Consider the following 27,499-nt stretch of genomic DNA (forward strand, 5'->3'; position numbering starts at 1 on the left):
TGAAGTCGTGGCAATTGAAACATCTTCCAGAACTGCGAGTATTATTATATCATGAAGGTCCCACGCATAATTTTAGCCTCCAAAATCTTACCCATTTAAGAGTGGACGGGTGCACTATGCTGAGGCGTCTCTTCTCATCAACACTTGCTCGAAATCTGTCGCAATTGAAGTTGTTAGGTATTGTTAACTGCTTGGAATTAGAGCAAATCATTGATGAGGATGAGGATGAGGATCATCTCCAACCTGTATGTTTCCCAAAACTCACAATGATCACTGTCAGTTATTGCCCCAAACTAAAGCGTCTATTTCATATCAGCGTAGCTCCAAGTCTTCAAAAACTGGAGTCCCTATTCATAACAGCTAATGATGAATTAGAAGAAGTATTCTGGCATAAAGATGGAGCAAACGTCACGGATTACAATGAAATTGTTATGAATAAACTTCAGGTGTTGGAAGTGACAGATTTACCAAACCTCACCAACTTTTGGCCTGCGGGTTATCAGATCTCAATTCCATCTTATAAGGTTTTTGTTCATAATTGTCCCATGCTTCCTGAAAATTCAGGAGATATATTATTCCAAGAATTCTGGAGAACTTTAGTTAATTGATTCTATACATAGTATTATTACTATTGTGCATTCTATGAAGCATTTTATGTTTGATAGCGTAATTTAATATCATGTTATAATTATATTGGTATGGATCAATGCTTACACTATTAACTAAGGATTATTTTGCAACAATACTAATTAATTCCCTATATATAACGAGTCATATTCATGTCTGGATGCTTGGATTTAATAAATTCAAATTATTAGAATCAAAGTTATACAGCACCTGATTCTAATTCTTGATTTTGTAAAATCATGACGTCCGAACCTACGCACCCTTTTGCTTGTAATAAAAAAATATTGTATTTTATGAATAACAATACTATTGTACAACGTCACGTGACAGTATTGCGTATTAGCTTTCGTCTACTTGTATCATGAAGGTTGCCGATGTACAGTGAAGCTAAGTTGGCATTCTTCATATATCTTTGGTATCCCCAAACAAAAGTGCATAAATCGGCATTAATTCATCATCTTTTTCAGTACTCTGTAAAATTTCTGATTCAAATTATTTTAAAAGTTTCAACTTTTAATATTTTCAGGGGACGGCTTATGTTATATAATGTTTTATTTCGGCCTTATGCTGCAAAACATGAGAAAGAAATTGATCTTAATTTGTTGAAGCTGAGAATTAAGGCCAGGGAAATAGGTCTTCTGTTTTGGAAGAAGGCTGCCATTTATGGGCAAACAAGGTTTTTTGAGATTTTGCAGTACGCCTCTTCTCACTCAACTTCACTGCCTAAATCTGATCAGGTAATTTAACAACATTTTGTAAGATATTTTGCTGCCAATTTCCTCATTAAGAGACAAAAAATGTTTTGTTTTAGGATTTATGAAAAACGACAGAGAAGTAAGTGGAAAAAAAATAAAAGAAATTATAGTGAATTTTCTTTTTATATTACAATAGGAAGCAAGTTAAACTACAGCAGCGGTAAGAAGCTACGGAAGAAGCAGGGCATTTGCCAACAAAATATGAGGCTGCTGCTAAAATGGAAACAGTGCCAGTATCATCATCTTTCCAAGATGGCAATTTAATTAATTCCTTCAATCAAAAAGGGGTTTCCACGGATCAAGCTATCCCGCAATCAAGAAGCAAATGGCCGTTGTTCAGGACTGCAGCAGCAAGCCAATAATAAAGCCCTTGTATTTGTCTTCTGCCATTATGAAGATGATTTATATACGTAGATGATGCAAATTGAACACCAATTAATAGTTAATTAGTCTCCATTGTTTTCTTGCTACCAATTTTGTATCATATAAATCTCATGGGACTATTGATTAACAATATATATAGTGAGTAGTAGTGGTTGGGTACTTTCAGTTAGAAGAAAATTGTAACATGCAATAGTCAATACTTAATAACACATTTATGGTGTGTTTACTTGTGGGTTTGGGGAATAAGAATGAAGAAATGAGAATCAAACCTATGTTTACTTGTCAAAATGTAATTTGGGAATGGGAATAAAATGTGTAAGTCACACACAATTTGGAAATAAGGAATGAGAATCTTATTCCTATGGGGGGTTGGGAATGAGAATTAAACATAAATTTACCTTTCTATCCTTCTAATTTTTTCATATTTCCTAAATTACCCTTATTCAAATCACAAATAATTTTATTATTTTAAATGTAATTAATAATAATAATTATTATTATTAAATTTTATTAACTTTATTATTTTAGTTATTATTAATTATTTTTATTTTTATTAATATTATCATTATTAACAATAAAATAATGATAAAAATAATAATTAATAAAATAATTAATTTATCATTATTGTTGTTGTTATTATTATTATATTATTAATAAAATTAATAATAACTACAATAATAAAGTTAATAAAATTTAATAATAATAATGTAATTTTCATTATCTACATACATGTATAAATATTATTATAAAAATTATATTAATTAAAAAATAAGAATAATAATAAATGTTAATAATGATAATATTAATAAAAATAATAACAATAATTAATAATAACTAAAATAATAAAGTTAATAAAATTTAATAACAATAATAATAAATGTTAATAATAATACTAATAATAATAATAACAACAACAACAACAATAATAATGATAATATTGTTAAGAGTAATGATACAGCCACAAACTCTTGTACAAACTTATCTTATACAAACTGATGTGGCATTAATTCATTAGTTGAATGAAAATATAAAACAATATAAACAAATCATGTGGGCCAAGAGATATTTAATTCAACCAATAAATTAACGCCACATCAGTTTGTACAAAATAAGTTTGTACAAGAGTTTGTGGCTATATTATTACTCTATTGTTAATAATGATAAGTTAATTATTTTTATTAATTATTAATACTATGGGTATTTTGGTAAATTGATTCTCATTCCCAATTCTCATTCCCATTTATTTTGCCAGGTAAACATATCAATGGCATTCCAGCACATTCCCATTCCCATTTATTTTTGCCACATTGAAATCACATTCTCATTTCACACCATTCCCATTCCTAACTCATTCACATTCCACCTCATTCTCATTCTCATGAAGTAAACGCATCATTAAATTGCAGCATGTACTAGCCTACTTAAATTGTCTATTCATTTTTGTTCACGTTCGGAGAATTAACTAATCAACAAATTAATATGTGACACGTTTTGTAATTACATGCCGATAATTTTTTATAAGGTAATTTAATGCGCAATGCAGCCATTTTAGACACGAGGTTTGGATGTATTTCTCATTGTTATTAAATATGAGTTAGGATCTCACTTTATATTGTTATCTACTAAACTACTAATCACTCATGTTAAGAAGTAGCTCAAATCAAAAGAACATCATAATCTGTTAAATAAATGACGAGTTATCTTAAAGTACAATCTAATTGATTTTACCATTTATAGTGGAAGCAACAAGTCAAGTGCTCAATTTTTAAAGGATTAAATTATTTACACTATAAAATTATTCTGAACATTTATTATTTCATGCAATTATTTACTTAATTTAAAAATTAAGATTTTTTTTAAAAATTTGAATAGGTCTGAATTAAATGAAAGTCTGAATAGCTCTAAGTTTTACTTTGTACATTTTTTAAAAGACTTTAAAAAAATCCTTACTAATTAAATCATTTTAGCTAATTTGTAAATAAATTCTTTTTAACACAATTTGAATTTCTTGAAATCGTGTCTTTTCTGCCTTCTGATTTTATTGTGTTAAACAAATCGAATGGCTTTTGCCACGTATGTTTCTCCCGTGCATTTGGTTTATTTCCCTTTCGAGTGATGCATCCTGCAACTCTTCAGCAAGAGAGTTTACTCGTCTTGCTTTCTTTCCCTTGAATCAAGAGACTTTTTGAAATAAATTATTTTATTTAAATAAAAGTATTCGAAGTAATTTTTAAAATATAAATACCCATTTTATTTATAAAAAAAACTATATTAAGGCATGGGAAGGCCGTATCTAATCGGCTTGGAAAATTGTCACATGCAATAGTCAATAACACGTTTAAATTGGAGCATGTACTAGCTTACTTAAGTTGTCTACTCATTTTTATCCACGGGTAGAGAATTAACTGATCAACAAATTAATCTGCGACACGTTTTGTAATTGTATGCCGATCATTTTTTATAAAGTAATTTAATGCACGATGCAACCATTTTAGGCACGAGGTTTGGATGTACTTCTCCTTGTTATTAAATATGAATTAGGATCTCACTTTATATTGTTATCTACTAAACTATTAATCAATATGTAGCAGCTCAAATCTAAAGAAAATCATAATCTATTAAATAAATCATGAGTTATTTTAAAGTACAATCTAATTGATTTTGCCATCTATAGTGGAAGCAACAAGTCAAGTGCTCAATTTTTAAAGGATTAAATTATTTACATTGTAAAAATTATTCTAAACATTTATTATTTCATACAAGATAGAACCATTCACTTAATTTTAAAAATTAAGGTTATATTTTTTTTTATAATTTGAATAATTTGAATAGATCTAAATTAAATGAAAGTCTGAATAGCTCTAAATGTATATCATTGAGGACATGTTTGTTTTTTTATGACTAAATATAAGTGTTAAATTATTTGTCTTATAAGCCAAAAAAAAACTGAATTATGATATTTTGGCATTTATGTCCCTATAAGTATTAATATATATTTGATAAGTTAGAGATGGTAAGTAAATTAAAATCATTTTATTATTAATTATAACATATCTATTTTTTTCAATATATACAATGTTACAGCTAAAAAAGGTACAATGTTAATTACATTATTTGTGTGTATTATATGATTTTTTTTCGTTCAATCACACAATTTAACATAGAATCAATTAACAATTTCAAGTAAAATAGAATTTTACATATATTATTAATTGTAAAAGTTAAAATAATTAAGGAATAAAAACAACAGCTACATCCCAACATATTAATTTTTGTTAAAAGTTTTGTTCAAAATAGTTGTTATAAAAAAAAAAAAAGAGCCCGAGATGAGTACAAAGTCCAAAAATATAGATTTTACAAAATAAGTTGATTCAATCCTGTAAAATCTCCACGAAATAACGACAATTGGAAAGAGTAAAATAAAAATTAGTTATGTTTGATTGGAAATAAGCCTATTAAATAGGGGTATTTTTGAGAGATTGTAGTGATTTTCGTTCAAACTTTTTTCAATTCAGATAAAAATTAAGTTATTTAACTTTTTATATTAAGTGCTATATTCTGAAATTTAGATAAAATATGAAAAACAAACTAGTAAACTTAAAAAATGTTTGACTTCACACATTTAACAGACAAGCTTTAAGTTTTACTTTGTAGACTTTTTAAAAGACAAAAAAGAAATCCTTACTAATTAAATCATTTTAGCTAATTTGTAAATAATTTTTTGACACTATGCGAATTTGTTGAAATTGTGTCTTTTCTACCATATGATTTTATTGTGTTAAACAAATCAAATGGCTCCTGCTGCGGATTTTTTCCAGTGCATTTTGTTTATTTCCCTTTCAACTGTTGCATCCTGCAACTCTTCAGCAGGAGAGTTTATTTGTCTTGCTTTTTTTCCCTTGAATCAAGAGACTTTTTGAAATAAATTATTTTATTTAAATAAAAGTATTCGAAGTAGTTTTTAAAATATAAATACCCAATTTATTTAATAAAAAAAAACTATATTAAGGCGTGCGAAGGCGTATCCAATCGGCTTGACGCTCAACCCTCCTAACCACAAAAAATGCAGGTATAAAAAAAATTCAATAGAGCACATGTTAAAAAGATGCTATTTTTTATTTTTTTTATTTTTTGGGTATAATGGGGTTCGTAACAAGAGATAAGGATGGACAAAGTGGGGATAGACAACCCCATACATTTCATGCGTGAAAAAAGGGAGCAAATTAGTAGGGGATCATTGAAATGGTGACATCCCAATGGTAGAAAGTAGAGACAGAGCATAATTAGCTAAGAAATCTGTGGTATACACATGATTGACGGTGATGTTATAGTGTCGATTCATTAACATAAGCTCAGGAACAATTAAAGATGTTATTTTTTAACATAAGCTCTGGAATAAAAATTAAAAAAAAAAAAACCACATTTAAGATTTAAAACACAAGTTGTCTTAAATTAATTCGATTACATGTGGCTATTTGAAATTATTAAAAATAAATTCTATTTTTCCCGCTTTCCCTATCACTTTGCCAACGTGTTATTTTCACATTGGTGGATCTAATCTAAGTAGTGGCCTGATTTGCAGCCTCGAATTGAGCATATACATTTTACTGAATTCGACAAAATCAAAAATCGGGTGCTTACCAGGCAATACAGACCAGCCACAAACTTTTATTAGATGATTGCCACGTAGCGAAGAATCAACGGTCAATACCAGCTGGGAACTGACTAAGCCTGCGCTATAAAGTCCACGCGGCATGCAGATACGGGCCGACCAAAATGGACAGCAGACTCAATCACCCCGGCCTCTGCTGGTCTCATCTCTTCTCGTCGAACCAACCTCTTTTCTAGGAGGCTCTCAAACCGTCCCACGTGTCCTGACCACACATAGATTTGTGTGGTCACCAACCTCTGCCTTTATCTCTCTCTATTTCTAAGGACGTGTTTGGTCTCATCTTCAAGGTGCATTTCACAATGAAACGATGAAAATAAAATATGTTAATGGATCAATAACATATTATGCTTATTTAATTTAAATATTTAATTGAGATATTTACTGGTGGATCACATATTATTTAAGGATATTAATTGATTTTATTATTAATTATTAGTCTATCACCACCTTATAGATCACACATAAAATCTTACATCAGTTAATATCTTAATTAAATATATAAAGTGAATAAATATAGTAATTAATCTATCATAATTCTATTCTACGATTTAATAAAAATATTCTCATACAAATCATTTCAGCTGCTGTTAAAATTAAAAAAATTTGTCAAAACTTTTGGAAATTATATTTTGCCAATGTCAAGCTAAATTACATTATATTGAGAAGGATAAAAGTTTTAGGCAAGTGAGAATTGTTCTTTATGACTTATGCAAGTCAACATTTATCCGTTTATACATTGATTTTGTTTGAATATAAACTCAATTAAACGATTAGGACAGGTTCAATGCACTAGTTTCTCGTGCTTAAGACATGTTCAATAAATATAAAAGTAAAATCAATATTTGGGGTTCATTTTAAATTTATTTTTATATGGGTGATGTATCTTTTCACAAACGTGTATAAGTAAATATATTTAGAATTTGGGGTAAAGATCTTATATTTTTTTATATTGTATAACACGTATAAAGATATTACGTGTGAATATAATACATATTATAATGTGCATATCATAAATTAAAAGAAATAGTGATGTTATGTTTATTTAATAACATAACAATTCTATGACTAAGTAAAATTTCCTTACATTTTCTTGGTAGCATTTTGGTTCGAATCAAATCTATCCGAATCCGATTTTTGATGCCCAACCCTACATGCATGCCTTTATTTTCATAGGAAAAGTCATAGCCACCTTGCAACAGCTCTTTCAAATTTAATGGTTTTGGTGCCAACTTTGGTGCTAAAGTCAAAAGTAATATATTATTAATAAAGTGTTGGCTCTACTGGCAATGTAGTCCCTTTAAGTGACTTGATTGAGTTTGCTCCACAGTTCGAGTCGCAGGAAAATCGCCTTTGTTGGGAGAACCTGTGCCTCTCGGTTCGAGGGGGACTTCTAATCTGAATTGTGGTACGGGCTTAAAAGTGCCTCCCACAGTTGGGACCCTCCCCAGAATACCTCGTGGTCAAAACCAAAAAAAAAAAAGTCAAAAGTAATATATTAATTAAATACCCATTTTTTTTCATAACAACCAATTAGAGAATTATCATATTTGAAAATATAATTTTACTTTATAAAACCCATCAAAATGCCAAAACTATTCTTAATGTTTTTTCTTCTCTCATCTTTTTCCTTCACTCTCTCTCTCTCTCTCTCTTTTTTAATACATAGAAAACTCTTAACATCAAAAGAAAAAAAAAATCTCTTGTACTATTATTATACTCTTATATTAACTTGTTACAATTCTTTCGTTATTTACGCACAAGAAAAATTCACTTCTTCAATCTATAGTCCTTTTACATACGTGTAGTTTTTATTAGATCTATACTTTATAGAGATTAAAAATAAGGGGAAATAAATTATTAATTAGATGGCGTGTTTGTGACAGATTGCAGGTTTAATTTTCGTTTATTTCATCAAAAAGAGCATCATTTTGAATTGAGAAATCATGATCTAGTTTGCTTTTTGACAGCCGAATTATGAAATGAAGAAGAAGGTAGATTGCTTTTTTGCTTGTGGTGGCAATAATTTATTTTTGACGGTGATAATAATCCAGCAAAAAGTCGATGTAGTCGCAGACAAGATGAAGTAGACACTTTTTCTCTTTGAAAGTAACCCATTTTCACTTTTTTTTTTCCCGCAATCCAAAATAGTAGATTGGAAATCTATTATTTTCACTTTATTGCAATCCAAAATGGTAGACGGATAATCTTTTGAATAATAGATTGGTAGTCTATTATTTTCACTTCCACCTCCGGCATATTTCTAGATGTTGTAACCATGTGGTTGATGTATTGGCGAAATTTACTCTTCAAGATTCTAAATTCTTAGTATATTTGGAGGATTATCCCAATTTTTTAGAATGTTATCTTTAAGTTGATTTCTGAAATAAAATACTCACTTTTATTAAAAAAAAAATGGTAGACAAGTAGTCCAGCAAAAGCCTTAAAATGTCCTTTGCTTTACTCAAAATTATTATTTTTTTAAATTATATATTTAATCATTATTAAATAAAAGACTTTTTAAGTTATTAAGTTAAGAGATAAATTAAAAGATAAGTAAAACACAAACTCTAATGCACATTTTATCACGTAGTATATTAAAGCACGTATTTTCTTATCTTTTGACTTAATCTTTAGGTTACTAACTTAATACACACACATATATGGAATATATTGAGATTTCATATATAAATATTTATAATACAATCCAGAGATATATTAAACATTAATTTTAAAATATACTTCAAATACATTGAGAGAAATCTACCTTTATTTAAAGAGAATAAAGGGCCTTTTTTTGACTTAATAACTCAATTGACTCAATTTTAATTAGTTAAGTTATTAAGTTTATTTACTTTTTAACTTAATAAAAAATTTTAGCCATTAAGTCATTAAGTTATTTTTTTAGCTTTTTACTTATTCTAAGAGGTCTGAATAATATTACTAACGATATTTTCCAAAGTGTCATATCTAATTAATTAATTTTCATTCTTACCTAAATAAAATTTTATAATTAGCATTATTACCCATCTTTATATAACTTGTGATAATATATAGTGGTAAACTATTATTATTTTTATCTTTTTTATTTTCTTCAAATTAGCATTATTTATTTTTATAAATTTTTATAAATATTTTTCATGTAAAAACATCATAAACTATAATAAAATTGATTAACATATATAATATAGAATATTAAAGAGTTGTATTGAATTGAATATGATTTACGTTTTGGTAATATATTATCTTATTTATATTTTTTGAGATGTTTATTATTTATTTAACATTTATAATTTGTAAGGGTATAAATGTAAAAATCTTAGTTTTCAAATCTTTTGAAGTTAAAAAAAAACTTAATATTTATTTTTAGCAGTTTAGACAAAAAAAAAAGTATATCATTTAGATTTGGATATTCAACTCTATTTAGAATTTAAATTAAATCAAGTTATTCAAATTTTAGATTAAAAAAATAAACACCACCAGAGCCTAAGAGTAAGATTCAAATTCATTCCAAAGAGAAATTTATAATAAGAGGAAGAATATTGTAGATATAAGCTCATTCTGTTAACACTTAACAACCCAAAAGATACCCCAAATACAAACAGCAAGTACAAGCTTCTTTGAAATCTTTTGAATTTCTTTGAATTTTTTTTATTTTAAATGAGTTTTACCAAATTACACTCAACCAGTCAGAAAATACCAAATGAGAACACAAACGGGTAGGGAAGGTATTTGATAATATGGAAATACAATGTAAGTGAGAAGACATTAAACCTCAGGGAAAGTATCTAAAAATTACCTCATTTCACTTTCCACTTTTCAATTCACACTTATATAGAATTAAAAAAAAAAGGAAAAGCAAAGAAAAGAAAAGTTAAGCGACGAAGTCGATATCAATTTGTGAAGCATGACTCGGACCTTGCTACCAAAGCTCATTCATTTTTCATGCTCTCGGAAGTTACCAGATCTGTGAGTTGCTCTCCTTTCGGTATGTGACTTTTGCTTCCTATATCACTTGCAGTTCAACTTTTTTTTTTCTTTTTTCCTTTCTGAGAACTAAAGATTTGATAGAGAGCAAGAATTTATATGAGATGTTAATTAGCTAAATCCGATGTTGTTTTCATCTGATGTTTATTTATATTGCTAGATGCAGCTTTTAATTTTCTCCAAACTTGTGTGACTCCCTAACTGGAGCTTTCTGCAGTAATTGAGGTAAACGAAGAAGGTATGAGACATCGTTTCATAGGCTCTTAATTTGATGTTTGTTTCAATTCCAATATATTATGTTAATTGGCTAGATCCGATATATATATATATATATATATATATATATATATATATATATATATATATAATCAGTATTAAATAAAAGATATCTTAAATTATTAAATTAAGAGGTAAAATAAAAAATAAATAAATTATTCACTTCAATATATTATATTTTACTATGTAATATGTTAAAACACATATTTTTCTTAATTTTAATTTATTTTTAACTTAATAACTTTAAAGATCTCTTGTTAGAACATTACAATATATATATATGTATTTCTTTTTGTGTGTTATGAAATCTGTTGAGATTTTAATAAAAATGTTTATAATATAATTAAGAGATTTGTTGAACATTAATTATAAAATATACCTAAAATTTGTGTAGAGAAATCTACTTTCATTTAAAAAGAATGAGTTTAATAAGAATGAGATTTAAATTCATTCTAAAGAAAATTATATAAAAGAAAAGTGAAAATCTTATATTTAATTAAACTCATCCTCTCAACAACCCGAAAGATACCCAAATGCAAGCAGTTTGGACACAAAACTTGTTATTTTTTTTTTAAATTTTAAATCAGTTTTACCAAATTACCCCTTATGACATGATAGATGATAAGGCTTATTAATTTTTTTTAAATTTTAAATCAGTTTTACCAAATTACCCCTCATGATAGATGATAAGGCATGTGTATCATTTTCACTTTCCACCTTTCAATTCTCACTGATATATCATTTCAGACCTTTATACCAAAGTTCAATCATTTTTCATGCTCTTGAAGTCACCAGATCTGTCATCCGTGAACTAGCGACTCTCATTTCGGTACGTTACTTCTGAGAACAAGGAGTTATATATGATGTTAATTAGCTAGATATATGCGATGTTGTTTTGATCTGATGTTTATTTATATTGCTGGATGCAGCTTTTAATTTTCTCCGAACTTGTATGACTCTCTAACCGGAGCTTCCAGGAGTAATTGAGGATATATAAGGAAGAAGGTATGCTATATTATTGTTTCACAGGCTCTTAACTTGATGTTTGTTTTATGCCAATTTTGCACGTTGGATTAAAAATATACAGATAAAATGGTCGATAATTTTTAAGTTCTAAATATTTTATGGTGCGTTTATTTTATGGGAATAGAAATAGGCTCACGGAAATGAAAATAGGCTAATGGAAATAGGCTGAAATGAGAATGAGATAATGAGAATAATATTTTAATATTTATTTAGCAAAAATAAATTAGAATGGGAATGTGCTGGAATGCCATTAATGTGTTTACTTGGCAAAATAAATGAAAATAAGGAATGAAAATAAGAATTAATTTATTAAAATATTTATAGTATTAATAATTAATAAAAATAATTAATTTATCATTATTAACAATATTATTATTATTTTTATTATTAATAAAAATAATATTAATAATAACTAAAATAATAAAATAAATAAAATTTAATAATAATAATATTATTTATTATTATCAATATTATTATTATTAAATTTTATTAATATTATTATTTTAATTATTGTTATTATTATTATTATTAACATTTATTATTATTAAATTTTATTTATTTTATTATTAATTATTGTTAATAGTATTTTTATTAATTCTTAAGTCAAAGATGGTTGGTTAGAGTCAATCACCTCCAAGTCAGTATTGTTGACCATACTTTAAAAATAAAATTAATTTTTCCTTGAAATTTTTTCATGAGTGCACGTGCATAGGATGTTGAAGCCGTCTAATCTCTAAGGTCCCGTTTGGGATTACTTTTGGGAGGGTTAAAAATGATTTTAAAAATTTAAAGTTAATTTTGGTGTTTGGTAAAAAAAAATCAAAACCACTTTTGCCATAATCAGCTCCTCCTATAGCTAATTTTGAAAAACAGGGAAGGAGTAACTTTTAGATTCTGATTTTGAGAATCAATTTTATCATTTAATATAATTCCATAAATATCCTTATAATTATTACTTAAACCCGAAATTATCCTTATTTAAATTGGAAACAAAATCAATATTTTAATAATTTTTTATTATAATTAACGCACACCTTTCGTTTACCATATTTCTTCATAGTTTGTATAACTAAATATACAAGGCACAAAGTTATAAAAAATGCTATGTTTATGCTGCTTGGCAAGAAGTTAATATGCCAATTCCACATTTTTATAAAAAAAAAAATTTATTTGATTCAACGAGATATTGTACGTGTACATTTTTATATGTATAAGTAAATTTCATCTTACATTATGTACATTTTAGTCATTTATTTTTTTACAGCAGTTTAACAATAAAATTTACCAAACATCCATAACTGCTTTCAAAATTTACAGTACTTTTAAAAATAAAATTTACCAAACACTTAACTTATTCTCTTCACAGCTGATTATTTCAACAACACGGCTAACAGTAATTATTTTAAAAGCTGCAGCATTACCAAACTAGCCCTAATACTCTTTTCAACTGTTATTATGGGTGGCTTTTCAGTTTTCATCACTCTTTCCATATTCCCTCATGAAACTACCTGTCTTCACTCACAATTCACAACGAGCTCATCGAAAAAATAAATAAATATGGGGCGGACAAAGTTCAAATTTATTTTTTTGACCCTTACCTCCTCCCAGTCTTGAACCCACTACGCGAAAACCACCCCCTCGCAACGAACGCTGAGGCTTATATAAATTCTATTCAATTTGATGCTTGATATTTTTGTTTAAAAATTTCTAAAGTAATCTAATTTCAATATAATCCACCATATAGCACGTTTACCTTGCTTCTTCTCTTCTGTTTTGCAGCTAAAGTCTACTTAAAGCTCGGTGCTTGCATTATTTTGTTCTTATTGATCAAAGTTGGCGCTAATAAACAGAAAAAAGTAATTAAACGTTCTCCTTCGATCTTGTGATCAAGCCTCGTTGTTTTGCTTATAGCGTACTGAGATCAACTTTGTTAATTGCAGATAAATAGCAGGTATTGCATCAAAGCTTGGAGAATTATTGGTGGATGCTACCGTAAAACAAGCTCGCTATCTGTTCTGTTTCAACAGCATTGTTAAAGAACTTGAGGATAAAGAAACTAATTTGAAGGAGGCACAAGATGGCATCAATGAAAGAGTAGAACAAGAACGACAAATACACCGCGCCATTGACATTGAGAAAGATGTAGAGAAGTGGCTGGCGGATGTAGTCAAAGAAATGGCCGATGTCCAAACGTTGAAAGCAAAGATAGCTGAAAAGAAGAGTTGTCTTAATGGATGGTGTCCTAATTGGGGTTGCCAATATTGGATGGGTAGAAAAGCATCAAAGGAGACTAGCAAGTTGTCTAATCTACATGACCGCGGCAAATTCAACACGGTTGCCCGTCCTAAACCTCTTCCATCAGACAAAGAAATTCCTATTCCAAGATTTGTTTCTTCTTTTGAGACTACACAATTGACTTGCAATCTGATTATTGAAGCACTGAAAAAAGACAGCACAAAAATGGTGGGATTGCATGGTCTCGGTGGAGTAGGAAAGACAACCCTGGCAAAATTTGTTGGCAATCAACTTCGGCAAGAAAAGATTTTCGATGAGGTGGGGATTGCCACTGTATCTCAGGATCCAAACATAATAAATGTTCAAAGTGAGCTGGTAAAGTCGTTAGGTTGGGCGTTAGATGAGGATGGTGAAAAAAAGAGAGCAGACCGATTGCGCATGATGTTCTCTGAGAGTAAAGGCCGCAAGATACTCATAATCCTTGATGATGTCTGGAAAGAGCTCGACTTGGCGATAGTAGGTATTCCCGCCAATTGCTGCAAAATCCTTCTAACTACTCGCTTGCAGCAAGTTTGTGATCGCATGGGTTGTGACACGCGGATTAAACTAGATGCTCTAGACCAAGCAGAAGGATTGGATTTACTAAGAAAGCATGCCGGCATTGACGTTGCTCATAAAACCTTGACTGATGTTTCAAAACGAGTTGCTGATGAATGTAAGGGGCTGCCTTTAGCTATTAAAGCTGTTGGAAGTGCACTAAGAGGAAGAACCGCTGATGAATGGAATGTAGCACTGGATAAACTACAAAATGCAAAACTCGATAAGATAGAAGGTATTGATAAGGATTCCCAGGGCGTTTACGGTTGTCTCAAATTTAGTTATGATTATTTGAATGGTGAGGATTCCAGGTCATGCTTCTTGTTGTGTTCGCTGTTTCCAGAAGATTATAAGATAGATTTGGAGGATTTGCTTGGATATGCAGTGGGGTTGGTTTGGTATCAAGCTGAATCAATCGAAAAAGCCAGAAGCCTACTGCGTGGAACGATCAAAGGACTCAAAGATTCTTCATTGCTGTTAGACACTGATGATGACAGATTTGTGAAAATGCATGACGTAGTTCGCGATGTAGCCATATGGATAGGCTCAGAGGAGAAGAAATTTTTTACTAGGAAAGGTAGCATTGGATTGGCGGAACGGGCAAGGGAAGAAGGCCTAGAACAATACGGAGGAATCTCTTTGGTGGGAAATGGAAAAGAAGAGCTTCCTAGTGGTTTGGAATGCCCTAGCCTTCATATTTTGCGATTGGAGAATACTGAATATGACAACAAATTGCAAGTTCCAGAACATTTTTTTAAAGAGATGTCAGCATTGAAAGTTGTCACTATAATAGGTGGAGTTCTTTCACTTAAATCACTTCAATTCCTCGCCAATAAACTTCGAGTTCTGCAGTTGATTCGATGTGAGGTGACTGACGCGTCTTTCCTTGGAAAGTTAAGGACACTTCAAATACTTTATCTCGAGAAGTCTCCCATTGAAATTCCAGATGAATTTGGGGATGAGCTTAGTAGATTGAAACTTCTGTATATTGCTACTGCCTCTATTTCTCCCATTACGATAAATAAATTTCCTCAATTAGAAGAATTTTATGGTGTGATAAAAAATTGGGAGGTTGAAGGGATGAGTTCAGAAGAAAGTTACGCTGGGCATGCTGAGTTGAAGTCCCAACCCGACGGATCCGTTGTATGTCTTCCAAAAGACTTTTCATTTCAGAAATTACAAAGGTATCGCATCAGTGAAGTTGACAGCTTTGGTTATGAAATTGATCGAGGGACAAGGTACTTATCCATTGAGAAGAACCATCCTAAAGCGACGCTAGTTATTTTTTCAGCATTGTATCCAGAATTGGAAAATCTTTATCTAAAGAGGGTAAGATGTTGTCATAATATTGTGCCAAGCATAGATGAAAGGGGATTAAATGAGTTGACTGTTCTTGACGTCACCGATTGTAAAGATTTAGAATGCATAATGGATGCCTCTAAGTCGCCGCATGGAAAGAGTGGGAATCCTGTGATGCTCTCAAGATTAGCAAAGTTGTATATGTCAGAATTACCAGAACTGAAGTGGATATGGAAGGCGCCCGCCCAACATGTGATCAGCCTCCAATCTCTTACAGAATTGAGTGTGTCAGAGTGCAACAACTTGACTTATATCTTCACGTTGTCACAAGCTCGAAGTTTGGTGCAGCTTAAAAGTCTGGAAGTGAGTTACTGCAAGAGACTGGAATGTATCGTCGAAGCAAAATTTGATCATAATGAAAGGGAAATAAGTGTAGGAGATGGAAATACAATATTTGCGCTCCCTTCGTTGATAAAATTAAGATTTAAAGATCTCCCCGAACTCATCAGCTTCTGTTCAGAAAATTATTATTCAACTTGGCAGGCATTGGAGGTGTTAGACCTAAGCAGCTGTCCTAAATTGACCGTCAACAGTACTGAACTTGAAGCCAATTTGCAGTATCTTGGAGAGGTATGTTCGCTTGTGTTTACGTTTTTTTTTCTTTCTTTTACTTTAATTTTACTCAAAAAGATAGTTTATCAAAAACTTTTGTGATCAGTCATTCATATCACCTTGCATTTGGCCGTGTTGAGATGAATATGAATCATGGTGGTGGTAATGGTGATGATGACAATAATAATGATCCAGAATCTTGAGTAAATTTCTTTATTTTACGACCTAAAATTCATTCTTCAAATAAAAGTCGTATCTTGTTTTACTTTATAAAAAAACTGGATGCAAGCACTTGTAAAGTATATATATTATTAGTCCAATTCAATTCATTAGTTAATTTAACCATAGAGATAGAATACTAATTTTTCTCAAACAAACAGATGTCACTGCTATATCACTTCACATGATCTCTTTCAACGAATTTCTTTTTTTTTTTATAAATTCCTTACTTTCACAGAGTATAATTATTTTATAAGTTTACATGTGTAGTATTATATTTTTGTGTGGATTTTTTTAAGTATTTGTCGCTTAATTGTCAATTTGACAATCCTAGCCGCTAACAAATTTCAATTACATCAAGTTATTTATTTATTTGTCTCAGAAATTACGAATTCTACAAGTAGGCAAATGCACCCATTTGCGAGACACAATTGACGCTCTGTTGAAGCATGGCTTTAAAAATTTGGAAGAATTGGGGATTGAAGAACTTGGAGTACATGTGGCATTTCAAGTGGAAGCTATTATCGCTGAGGGACAAGAAAACAAACTATTCCCATGTTTGAAGACGTTGTGGTTGGAAAACCTTCGAGAACTGCAAGTATTATTATATCATGAAGGTCCCGCGCATAATTTTAGCTTGCAAAATCTTACCGAATTAACTGTAATGGGGTGCACTAAGCTGAGACGTCTCCTCTCATCAACACTTGCTCGAAATCTGTTGCAATTGGAGGTGTTAGACGTTCGCGATTGCTGGGAATTAGAGCAAATCATTGATGAGGATCAGGATCAGGATCATCTGCAACCTGTATGTTTCCCAAAACTCACAAGGATCGATGTCAGTAGTTACCCCAAACTAAAGCATCTATTTCATATCAGTGTAGCTCCAAGTCTTCAAAAACTGGAGAACCTATACATAGGATTTAATGATGAATTAGAAGAAGTATTCTGGCATAAAGATGGAGCAGACGTCACGGATTACAATGAAATTGTTATGAATGAACTTCTAGACATGAGACTGGTAGACTTACCAAACCTCACCAACTTTTGGCCTGCGGGTTATCACATCCCATTTCCATCTGCATCCCATAAAGCTGTTCGTAATTGTCCCAAGCTTCGTGGAAATTCAGAAGGAGATAGATGATTCCAAGAATTCTGGAGCACAGGTCAACTCTTGAGAACTTTAGTTAATTGATTCTATACATAGTTGGTTCATGTTTTCGTTTGTGATAGCTAATTGATCTATCCTAAAATCAAAATTTCTCTTTCAATATATATATATGTGTTATATTATAATTTTCTCTGTTTGTTTTTTTTTAAAATCATTTTATTCATCATTCATTCGTATTTAATGCCCAATTTATTGGTTGGATATATAGGCACAGCAAACCACAGACGAGGAGACGCCAATGAAGACGCCAGCGAAGAAGAAGAAAAAGATGGCAGCGAACATAAATGACTTTAAAAAATTCCAAAAATCCAAAAAAAAAAAAAGATTTGTTCAGCGTGTTCAGTTCACCCAAGAAGCTAACAAGCTTTGTTCTATACTTGCTCTGCAGATGGATGGTTAATATTTAGTCCGTGCTCAAATTGTGAAGACTAAATATTAACAAGCTTTGTTCTATACTTGCTCTCAAGATTTGCTCAACTTCAAAATTCACCTCTTCTGTTTGTGATCATTGTTTCTTCAATTGTTGAAATTTTGACAAAATTGCTGGCTAAATTGATGGCCTTTTCGATGGGCATTAATTGGGCTAATTTAGTAGTAGCGCGCATTTTCTAGACGGCGAAGAAAGTGTGTAATGTTGTGACAGCAATAATTTTTATTTTTTAAGTTTGCGAGAGTATTGGATATTTTGGGATTTTAGGAAGTGAGACTTCATCAACTCATAAATGAGTGGCTACAAATGTGTCTTTCGCGTTCTCTAGTACCCCGTACCTTTTGACTAGAGATGGCAAAAGTCCGGGTCGGGTCCGGGTTTGGGGCTGCCCGGGACCGACCCGGATATCAAATGTAGCTACCCGGACCCGCACCGTGCCTGGAATTTTTCTATGCGGGCCGGGCACGGGTTTTTTCCGGGTTTTCTCTACCCGAATTTGAGTGGTGAATGGTGATGAATTTGAGTGGTCATAATATATGAGACAAAATCAGAAACGCACATATTACATATAGCTTCGAAATTCACTGCAAACCCAACTTGCAAAAACCATCATTTCTCACAACACGCACATATTACATATAGCTTCGAAATTCACTGCAAACCCAACTTGCAAAAACCATCATTTCTCACAACACACAAAAATTAAAAGGCAAATCACACGCCAAAAAAGAATAAATAAAAGGTGTCAAAACAATTGTTTACTTCTAAATTCTAACAAACCATAACAGTCCAAAATCAAAACATCTTAACTATAAGCAAACATCTAATGGAATTATCAAAATTAAAAAAAGGAAAAAATTCTATAATAAATTATTACAACATCTTAACTATTTCAATTTCAATCTACTTTATAAATTTAAGTAAATAACAAATAAAAATCATTTCAATCTATTATCCACTACCTAAATTTATTCAATTTCTAAACTAAATTCATTCAATCCCTATAAAAAATTTAAATTGAACATCACAATAATCACCAAATAAATCTAAATAAATGTAGCATACTAACACCCAACATATTACATAATACATATCATAATAACTCCAATATCAATAACCAACATAACATATAAAAATCCCAAAATATCAAACACACATAATTCATAAAAGAGTTTAAAATAACAGATTATGTCAAACAGCTCGACGATTGTGCCCCATCATCATCATCATCATCATCTGAAATTAACTCCTCCCCAGCAAAAATCTCATTTTCCGGAACTCCACCTAATAACAAAAATAACAGATTAAGATTTAAAAACATTTTGAGCAAACAAATAATACGATAACATAATTCAAATAACTTTATACCTCGAGAAGAAGCCCAAATCCAATTTTGAGCACACATTAAGGATTCCAAAGTGTTAGGATTAAGTCTACTACGATGCGGACTCAGAGGCAACAGTGGATACATGAATGGCTAAGATATCCTTGGCCAACTCGCCAAAAATAGGATATTGGCCTGTGTGCATCTTCCAAAAAGCTAAAATATCAAAGTTCGGAATAATATCCAATAATTCATCATCTAAATACCTATCCAACTCCGACTTAGTCACCTTAACACGCTTATTTTGACTTCGAAATATTTCAAACTCATCTACATCCCAATACTTATTCGCATTCGAAGAAGATTCCAAAGGAACATCATCCAACCCAACATCCTGCCTATCACTCAAAACCATAGCTTTCATTTCATATTCTTTCACTAAATCATGACAAAGCTTATGTGCATGCTCAATATGCTCATCCGCTGTATCACCATAGATCTTTGGGAAATAAAAATCAATCAACAACATCTTATATCTCGGATCAAGAACTACAGCCACAACTAACATCGGATGAATTTCATTCCAATATTTTTCAAATTTATCAACCATTTTATCAGCCATAATTCTAATAGCAAGATTATCGGAAGTGCGCCACCCATTAATCGACATTTTCATTTTACATATTAACGGAAAGAACAAATTAGCAGTAGGGTATTTTGTACCCGAAAACATCTCCGTTAACATGTAAAATGATTTCAAATGCTCCACCATTGTGGCTGCCAAATCACACTCACTATCACTAGGCAAGCTCTTATATTGAGACTCACGCTGTTGTAGCCGAGAAAAAACACTTTTATACATTAGTGCTACATCAAGCATGGCATAAGTAGAATTCCAACGAGTTGGACAATCTAACTTCAAACTTTTTTTACAATTAATTTTCAGTTGCCTAGCAGCTAGCTCAAAAGATTCAAATCGTTTTGGTGTTTGTGTCCAGTAACTAACACTCTCCCTAATCTTTCCAACCCCGTTTTCTATAACTTTCAACCCATCCCGCACAACCAAATTCAGTATATGAGCAGTACATCTCATATGAAAAATTTACCATTGGAAATTAAGGTACCGAGATCAAACCTTAATAACAATTTCTCCACCATCGCGTCATTAGTGCTACAATTATCCAAGGTCATTGAAGACAACTTTCTATCCACGTTCCAATCCAACAAACATTGCACCAACTCATTAGAAAGGGCCTCAGCAGTATGAGGGCTCGGAACATAAATAAACCTAACAAATATTCAAGTGATAATATTAAATACACAAACTTAAAATATTATAACAATTTAAACTTAAAAGAAATCAAATATAAGTAATAAAAAATTGAAAGAAAAATTAAGCAAATAAAAAGTTATAGACAAATTAGAAATTACCTTAAAATTCGGTTATGCAATTTCCAAGAGTTGTCAATAAAATGTGCTGTGACAACCATGTATCCTTTTTTCTGGTTACTTGCTATCCATAAATCCGTAGTAATAGCCACTCTACCTTGATTTTTCTCCAACATATGCAAAGTCTTAATCTTCTCAATATGATAAAGTTTCGAAATCTCACTCTTTAATGTATTTCTACTCATTGGCTTAACCACGGGGTTGGTATGTGCCATCATTTCTCTAAAGCCTTTATATTCCACAAATTTAAGTGGAAGCTCATGCATCACCACCATCCTTGCGATCAAACTCCGCAAAACTTTTGGATTAAAACTATCAAAGCCAATGTCACAACTCCCATCCTCTCTTTTGAGCACTTTGAGACTTCCTTGAAGTGCTTCTTGTATTTTCGGTTGACTCCTCGAAAAACAAGATTTCACGTGCCTATTCAAGCTCGTGGTCCCTAATGTGTATTTGGCTTCTAAAAATGCATTACAGTGCATGCACTTTGCCTTTTTTTCTCCATTAATAGTTACTTTTGTAAAGTGATCCCAAGCTGTAGAGACTTTCTTTCCCTTTTTATCTTTAAGAGTTGACAGTGAAATCTCCTCAACCTCATTATCATTGCTATCTTCAAAATTCCGAGATAAATTTGGAGCATTTGACGAATTAATTTCTATATTGTCTGACTGTGACTGTGACTGTGACATCGCACTGCTGTTTATTATAAAAAAAAATAATGAATAATTATAAATAATCATGCAAATTACATAGTTATAATATTATATAACAAAATTAACTTACAAGCAACCTAAATTAACTTACAACCAACCTAAGCAACCTAATAAAGCAAAGAAGAAAGACCAGACAGATAAATAAATAAACAACTGAGAAATTTCTGGAGCAATTGCATGAACATGACCACAATACAAAGAAAATTAACAGGTTTAATTAATTAATAGACTGAAGCAAGTATTTTGTCACTGTCTGATTATAATTAGAAAATATTGTATAGTTTTAAATTTGTGTTTTAAAATATATATACATGCCTGCACAGATATCAAACTTATCTCATTCTCAACTAAGCAAACTTGTTAGTTTGGTAACAATCATGCTTATTTCGCCACTAGGCCGTAGTTGAGTGGTGAATCCATGTCTTTATACTAGTGAAGGTATATAAGGTAAGGATTAAAAAAGAAAAAAGAAAAAAAACAATAAACACCATTTGAATATTCCCCTGGTCACAAGTCTTTTGGTTGCGATTGCATTGTACTTTAGTCCCAGTAGCTGAAATTTCCCACTTTACAGAAATTCTTAATGTGAGCCAATTCTTTTTTAGTTTTTAGATGGCCCCTGGTGCATAATCACAAATATGCAGAAGAGATACTTGCCAGTACTACTCACTTTGCAAGCTTACGAAATGAACATATATAATTTATGTTATCACAATATTAAAGTAATTATCACTACAGCTCATGATCACCACATACAAGTTACTTATCATTTCTTAAAAGTGCTGCTCACACAGGAAATAGTGTTCCATTTGAGGTTCATAGCCTCTTTGGTTCAAGTCTAGCTAGCTGCAACTTAAACAGGAATTAATGCCAGAAATTGTTCAATTGATCAGCTGTAAATTGTGAACTATGAGCTATATCAAAACGATTGCAGTTTGCAGATAAATGAGATCAAACGTATTCCAAACGAAACACCCATATGAAATAGAAAAACTACTACAACAGCATAATGAGGGTGTTTAACATTAGCTCTTTCTTATTATGTTCTGTGCAGCCATTAACAACGTAAACACTTCCAGCATCCAAGAAAATAATTAAGCACATATTGAAAGCAATTTCATCATTTTTTTTTGAAAAAACAGCCAAAAAAAAAATTACCTCGTGGGTCGTGGCTGTGGGTTGCAGGCTTGCAGCTGATATGGTGACAAAACAATGGAGTGAGAGTGTGAGACCAACTATGGTGGCGAACGCCGTCGCACGGTGGCTGCCGCTGAGAAGCTAACCAAACAGTGAAGAGCTCTTTGACGGACTGACGAGTGACGACTGTGCTTTGCGGTTCGTGGAGGGAGAGGCGCGGTCACTGTCAATACTGCATCGCCATCGGTGAAGGATAGGTGGTGGCTGCTGGTAATGGTGGAGAGACGAAGGGAGGAGGTGCCGATTCTGATTTCTGAGACTTGTCTCGAATTCGCGATTTAGGGTTGGTTGGCCGGTTGGGTTTGGGGGAAATTGGGTAAAGGAAAAATGCAATTTTCGTTTTATATTTTCCTCTTTTTTTTTTACTTAATAAAAAAGCGGGCACGGGTCCGGGTTCCGGGTATTTGGTGCTGTGACCCGACCCGTGCCCGGAAACTGCCGGGCATTGAAAATCAATGCCCGGATCCGCTTTTTTCATGCATGCGGGCCGGGTTTTACCCGGACCGCGTGTGCCGGGTCCGGTCCGGATCCGGTCCGGGCGGGCTTTTCTGCCATCTCTACTTTTGACAGCCACGCATTCTTCTTGGCTCGTGGAAACTGGAAACTCATTTTCTCAAATAAGACTTTGCTTTTATGCTACAAGCCTACAAGTGCTTTTAATAATTATTTTGTTAGGAGAATCGGTGCCTGCTTTGGAGCCCAACCCATCAAGAAATATTAGTGAAATTTTTTTTATTATTTAGTGTAATGGCAAACCAATTTTCTTTTCAAATTCTAAATCTTTTGTATTTATATCAAAAAATTTTATTATCTCTATTATATGGCACCCACATAGTAATTAGTGAATATATAATGACAACTGGAAATCATGGCTAGTTTTAGAATATTGAACAAGGTTACTATTTATATATAGATAATTGTTCAGAACATAAGGCATGTAATTTTTTTTATTTTTCAAATTAATAAATAGATAAATAAGAATTGAGGTGCCGAATTCTTAATTAATTAGTTGTTCCAGTCTTGAATATCCATTAATGTTAATGTGGAATGTGCATTTGAAAGAGCATTTTGTAAAATGATTTTACTAAGCTAGGTTTTTTTTTAATGATATTTAAGTTCATTTTTTCTATTTTTTTCTCAAAGCATTTCAATCATTTTTCGTTTCACAAATCATTCAATTATGGATAGGGTTATTTACACTCTAAATATTACTTTAAACATTCCACTACTCTACACACTCATACATAATTTATAGAAAAATTATGTTTTACTTTATATACTCTTTCAAATTCAAAAAATATCATATCTTAAACTATTTAAGTTACTCAAACTTTATTTCATAAATAGTACAATGATAACATGATAATATTTCATAAATAGTGCCCAAAAAAAAAGATAAAGAAGGAGATGAAGAAGACAAAGAGATGAAGAAGAAGGGCCAAAGCAAATATAAAAAATTTCTTTTATATTACTTTTGTTTTATTTTATTTTTAAAAATAAAAAATAAAATACATACTTTGGTCTAGCTGAGTAGCTGCTTGCTTCCTCGAGATCACATGCATGTTTCACTAATTTGCTTTTGTTGCTTCACTTGCCACCTCATGCTTGACGCCTCTTTCTTTTTTGCTTTATTCGTGAATATATATATATATATATATATATAAGGTTTAAATACAATGGATACTACTTCATTTTTCATATTTTTGGAGAAGCCGAAATCAAAAGCAAAACAGAGAGAAGAAAAAGAAATCGGGAGAAAGAAAGAAAAGGAAAGGAAAAGAGAAAGAAAAAGAAAAGAAGAAAAGAAATAAAAGAAAACAGAGAAGCCAAGAGTGAAGAAAAATAGAAAAATGAAAGAAAAGTAGAAAGCAGATTGAGAAGCCGAGAGTCAAAAAGAAGTTAGAAAAGAGAAATTGAGAAGAAACTTTAAGAAAATGAAACTATGCAGTTAGATTAATATTTAGTGAATTAGTGAGCAATAGATATATAAAGTTTAAATAGCTATATTACAGTTTTCATGATACATATCGGGTATTTTATTAATTATAATAGTTAATTTTTGAACCCTGTGTTTTAGGAGAAATTCATGTTTCCAGAAACCCACAAGAGCTTGAACGAACCCGACAGTAAACTAGACTCTGTGAATGGATACTATTATTACTATTATGCATTTTATGAAGCATTTATGTTTTATAGTATAATTTAATATATGTTATAATTATATGCACAAATTTTATATATTTGATTGATTCATAAAATGTAATTGTCAATCACCATATATGTATTCTTTCACATCAGCTCTGTACATGCAGATTGAGAGTTAGGTTACTCTACCCGTATAATGTAGTTAAATTCAGCTAGTATTGAGAGGTTTTTCCCCTGCCTACTCGTGCGATGACGATTTTGGTGAGTATTAAGAGTTATTTTCTCTGAGTACTATTTGTTGCAGTTTTTCCATTTATATATGTATGATTTTATGTCATACGATTATGTATGAGCTCTAGTGCATTACTTTATATATATATATATATATATATATATATATATATATATAATTATATTCACTCACTGAATCGTAAACTCACTATTCTCCTATTTATCTCATTTTTCCTAGGTCTTGGTTGGATTTCATGCAATTCGATTTTTAATCAATTGAGGTTATGCCATGACACACATTGCTGCATGACTTGCATTTTGAGCACGTTTATGTCCATATGTATATATTTAAGATATATGTGTATATAGTGAGTTTTAAATTGTACGAAATTTGAATATGTTTATTATATGTTTATAGAAAAGGCCAATGCCATTTTTATATATCCATGAATTAGTTTATGTCGTGAGTTTTAAATATTAAACCACGTGATTCTCCTCGAATCCGACATATGGGTCGGGCGGGTTGTGTCATTCATCCACCATGATTTTACAATTTATATCATTCATCCAAAATATCTTTAATTTCCAATAGAAAATTGACAAAACCATAGCAAATTGATCATTTTGCTCTTAAAAGCCAATTTAACGTAAAAAGACAAAGGAAAATTATCAACCACATACTTTTAGTTTACCCTGTTATTGAAAACACTTAAAAGTTTGAATTTATTTAATTTTTTACTCTAAATTTATAATTGATATCAACTACCCACAAAAAATGTTAACACTGTTAGAATATTTTATAGAATTTAAATAAAGGTCATTTTATCCTTGGATTCAAGGGCATTTTTCAATTTGCACCATAAATAATAAAATAAAATCAAGCTTTTTATAACTATTAAATTGAATTTGAGGATTCGATTGATTGGGTGCTTATCAATTAGGGTTTAGAGTAATTAGTGGATTTAGTTTGATTATGTGAATTTTTGAAGATAAATTTAGAAAATAAATTAGATTTTTTTTAATTAAGAAAAAATAGAGTTTTAAGTATATTTAATTGAATATTGGTTATAAAAAATGGTTTTTTATTTTGATATTGAAAGCTATTATTTTATTTTTTATTTAGCATATTAAATGTTTAAATTATCCTTGTGACGTCATTAATTATAAATGGCAGATGATATTTTGGTGGATAGCTAACAAATTATAAACTCAAGTTGGAAAATTGAACAAATTCAGATTTTGTAGTAATTTTTATAGCATGGTAAACTTAAGTTGGATGTCTGATAATTTCTCTTTTATTTTTTATCCAGTATGTTGAATGTCTGAATTATCCTTGTGGCGTCATTACTTTTTTAGCAAAAGCGAATGATTTGGTGGATGAATGATGCAACTTGTAAGTGTTGTATTTTTATGACAGTACAATTCAAGGGTGGACGGTTAATAAATTCCCAAGTTTATAAGTTCATAAAAATAGTTTTAACCATTTTACTATCTTTTTTTCTTTGAATAGCTTTACAAATGAACACAATAATAAACATTACGTTTGGCACATATGTTATTTTCTTCGAGTTTGCTCATCAATTCAAAGTGTTATCGCACAAGTTACTTGTAATAAGATATAAATGCAACACTAAGTCATAAAAGAGATGAATAATTGAACCAAAAAAAATTGAGATCATTTCCTTCTTTTATGTTGAGGTTTCAAGCCATCGCCAACAAGAAACCACACGGTTATATCAAAGAACAAGCTTAATAACAAAACTAGAAAAATCCTTTCACAGGAGGTTGACATCACAGCCTTGTGATTGACAAAGATAGCTTCCCTCGTGCTGAGCTCGAGCTCAAAGCATGGACTGAAGATGGGCTCGTAATGGCTGCCGGTCACAAGAAATATAAGCATCTGCTTGGGATTCAGTTTCATCTGGACAGCATTCTTACCAGCGAAGGCAAGACAATTGTTCGCAATTTTATCAACAATCATTCAGATAACGCCAATTCAGTATAACTAATCTAATAGTTATAAGTATTTATTTAAACTTATAAGTGTTTTTTAGATTTTTTATCATTATTTAGTTATTTTTTAGTAGAACTTTTGAGATTAAATAAATTATTTTACCTCCACTAATAAAAACTTAAATTTTGAGCCATTTTTTTAA

General features: G+C 30.9%; 1 protein-coding gene and 1 pseudogene across 1 annotated transcript in view; both read left to right on the forward strand.

Annotated features, from left to right (window-relative positions):
* The window catches only part of LOC112096099 (disease resistance protein RPS5-like), a 23,344-nt gene extending 4,710 nt beyond the window's left edge, over nt 1-18,634 (forward strand). The window contains 5 exon segments of the mRNA XM_024178913.1: nt 13,676-16,485; nt 17,069-17,821; nt 17,823-17,849; nt 18,063-18,178; nt 18,180-18,634. Of these exon segments, the coding sequence (XP_024034681.1) occupies nt 13,676-16,485; nt 17,069-17,821; nt 17,823-17,849; nt 18,063-18,178; nt 18,180-18,261 (3,788 nt within the window). The 3' untranslated portion in view covers nt 18,262-18,634.
* LOC112096100 overlaps nt 10,308-27,499 on the forward strand; it is a 61,471-nt pseudogene continuing 44,279 nt past the window's right edge.

Source organism: Citrus clementina, unplaced genomic scaffold, assembly GCF_000493195.1.
Source record: "Citrus clementina cultivar Clemenules unplaced genomic scaffold, Citrus_clementina_v1.0 scaffold_8, whole genome shotgun sequence".
Lineage (NCBI taxonomy): Eukaryota > Viridiplantae > Streptophyta > Magnoliopsida > Sapindales > Rutaceae > Citrus > Citrus x clementina.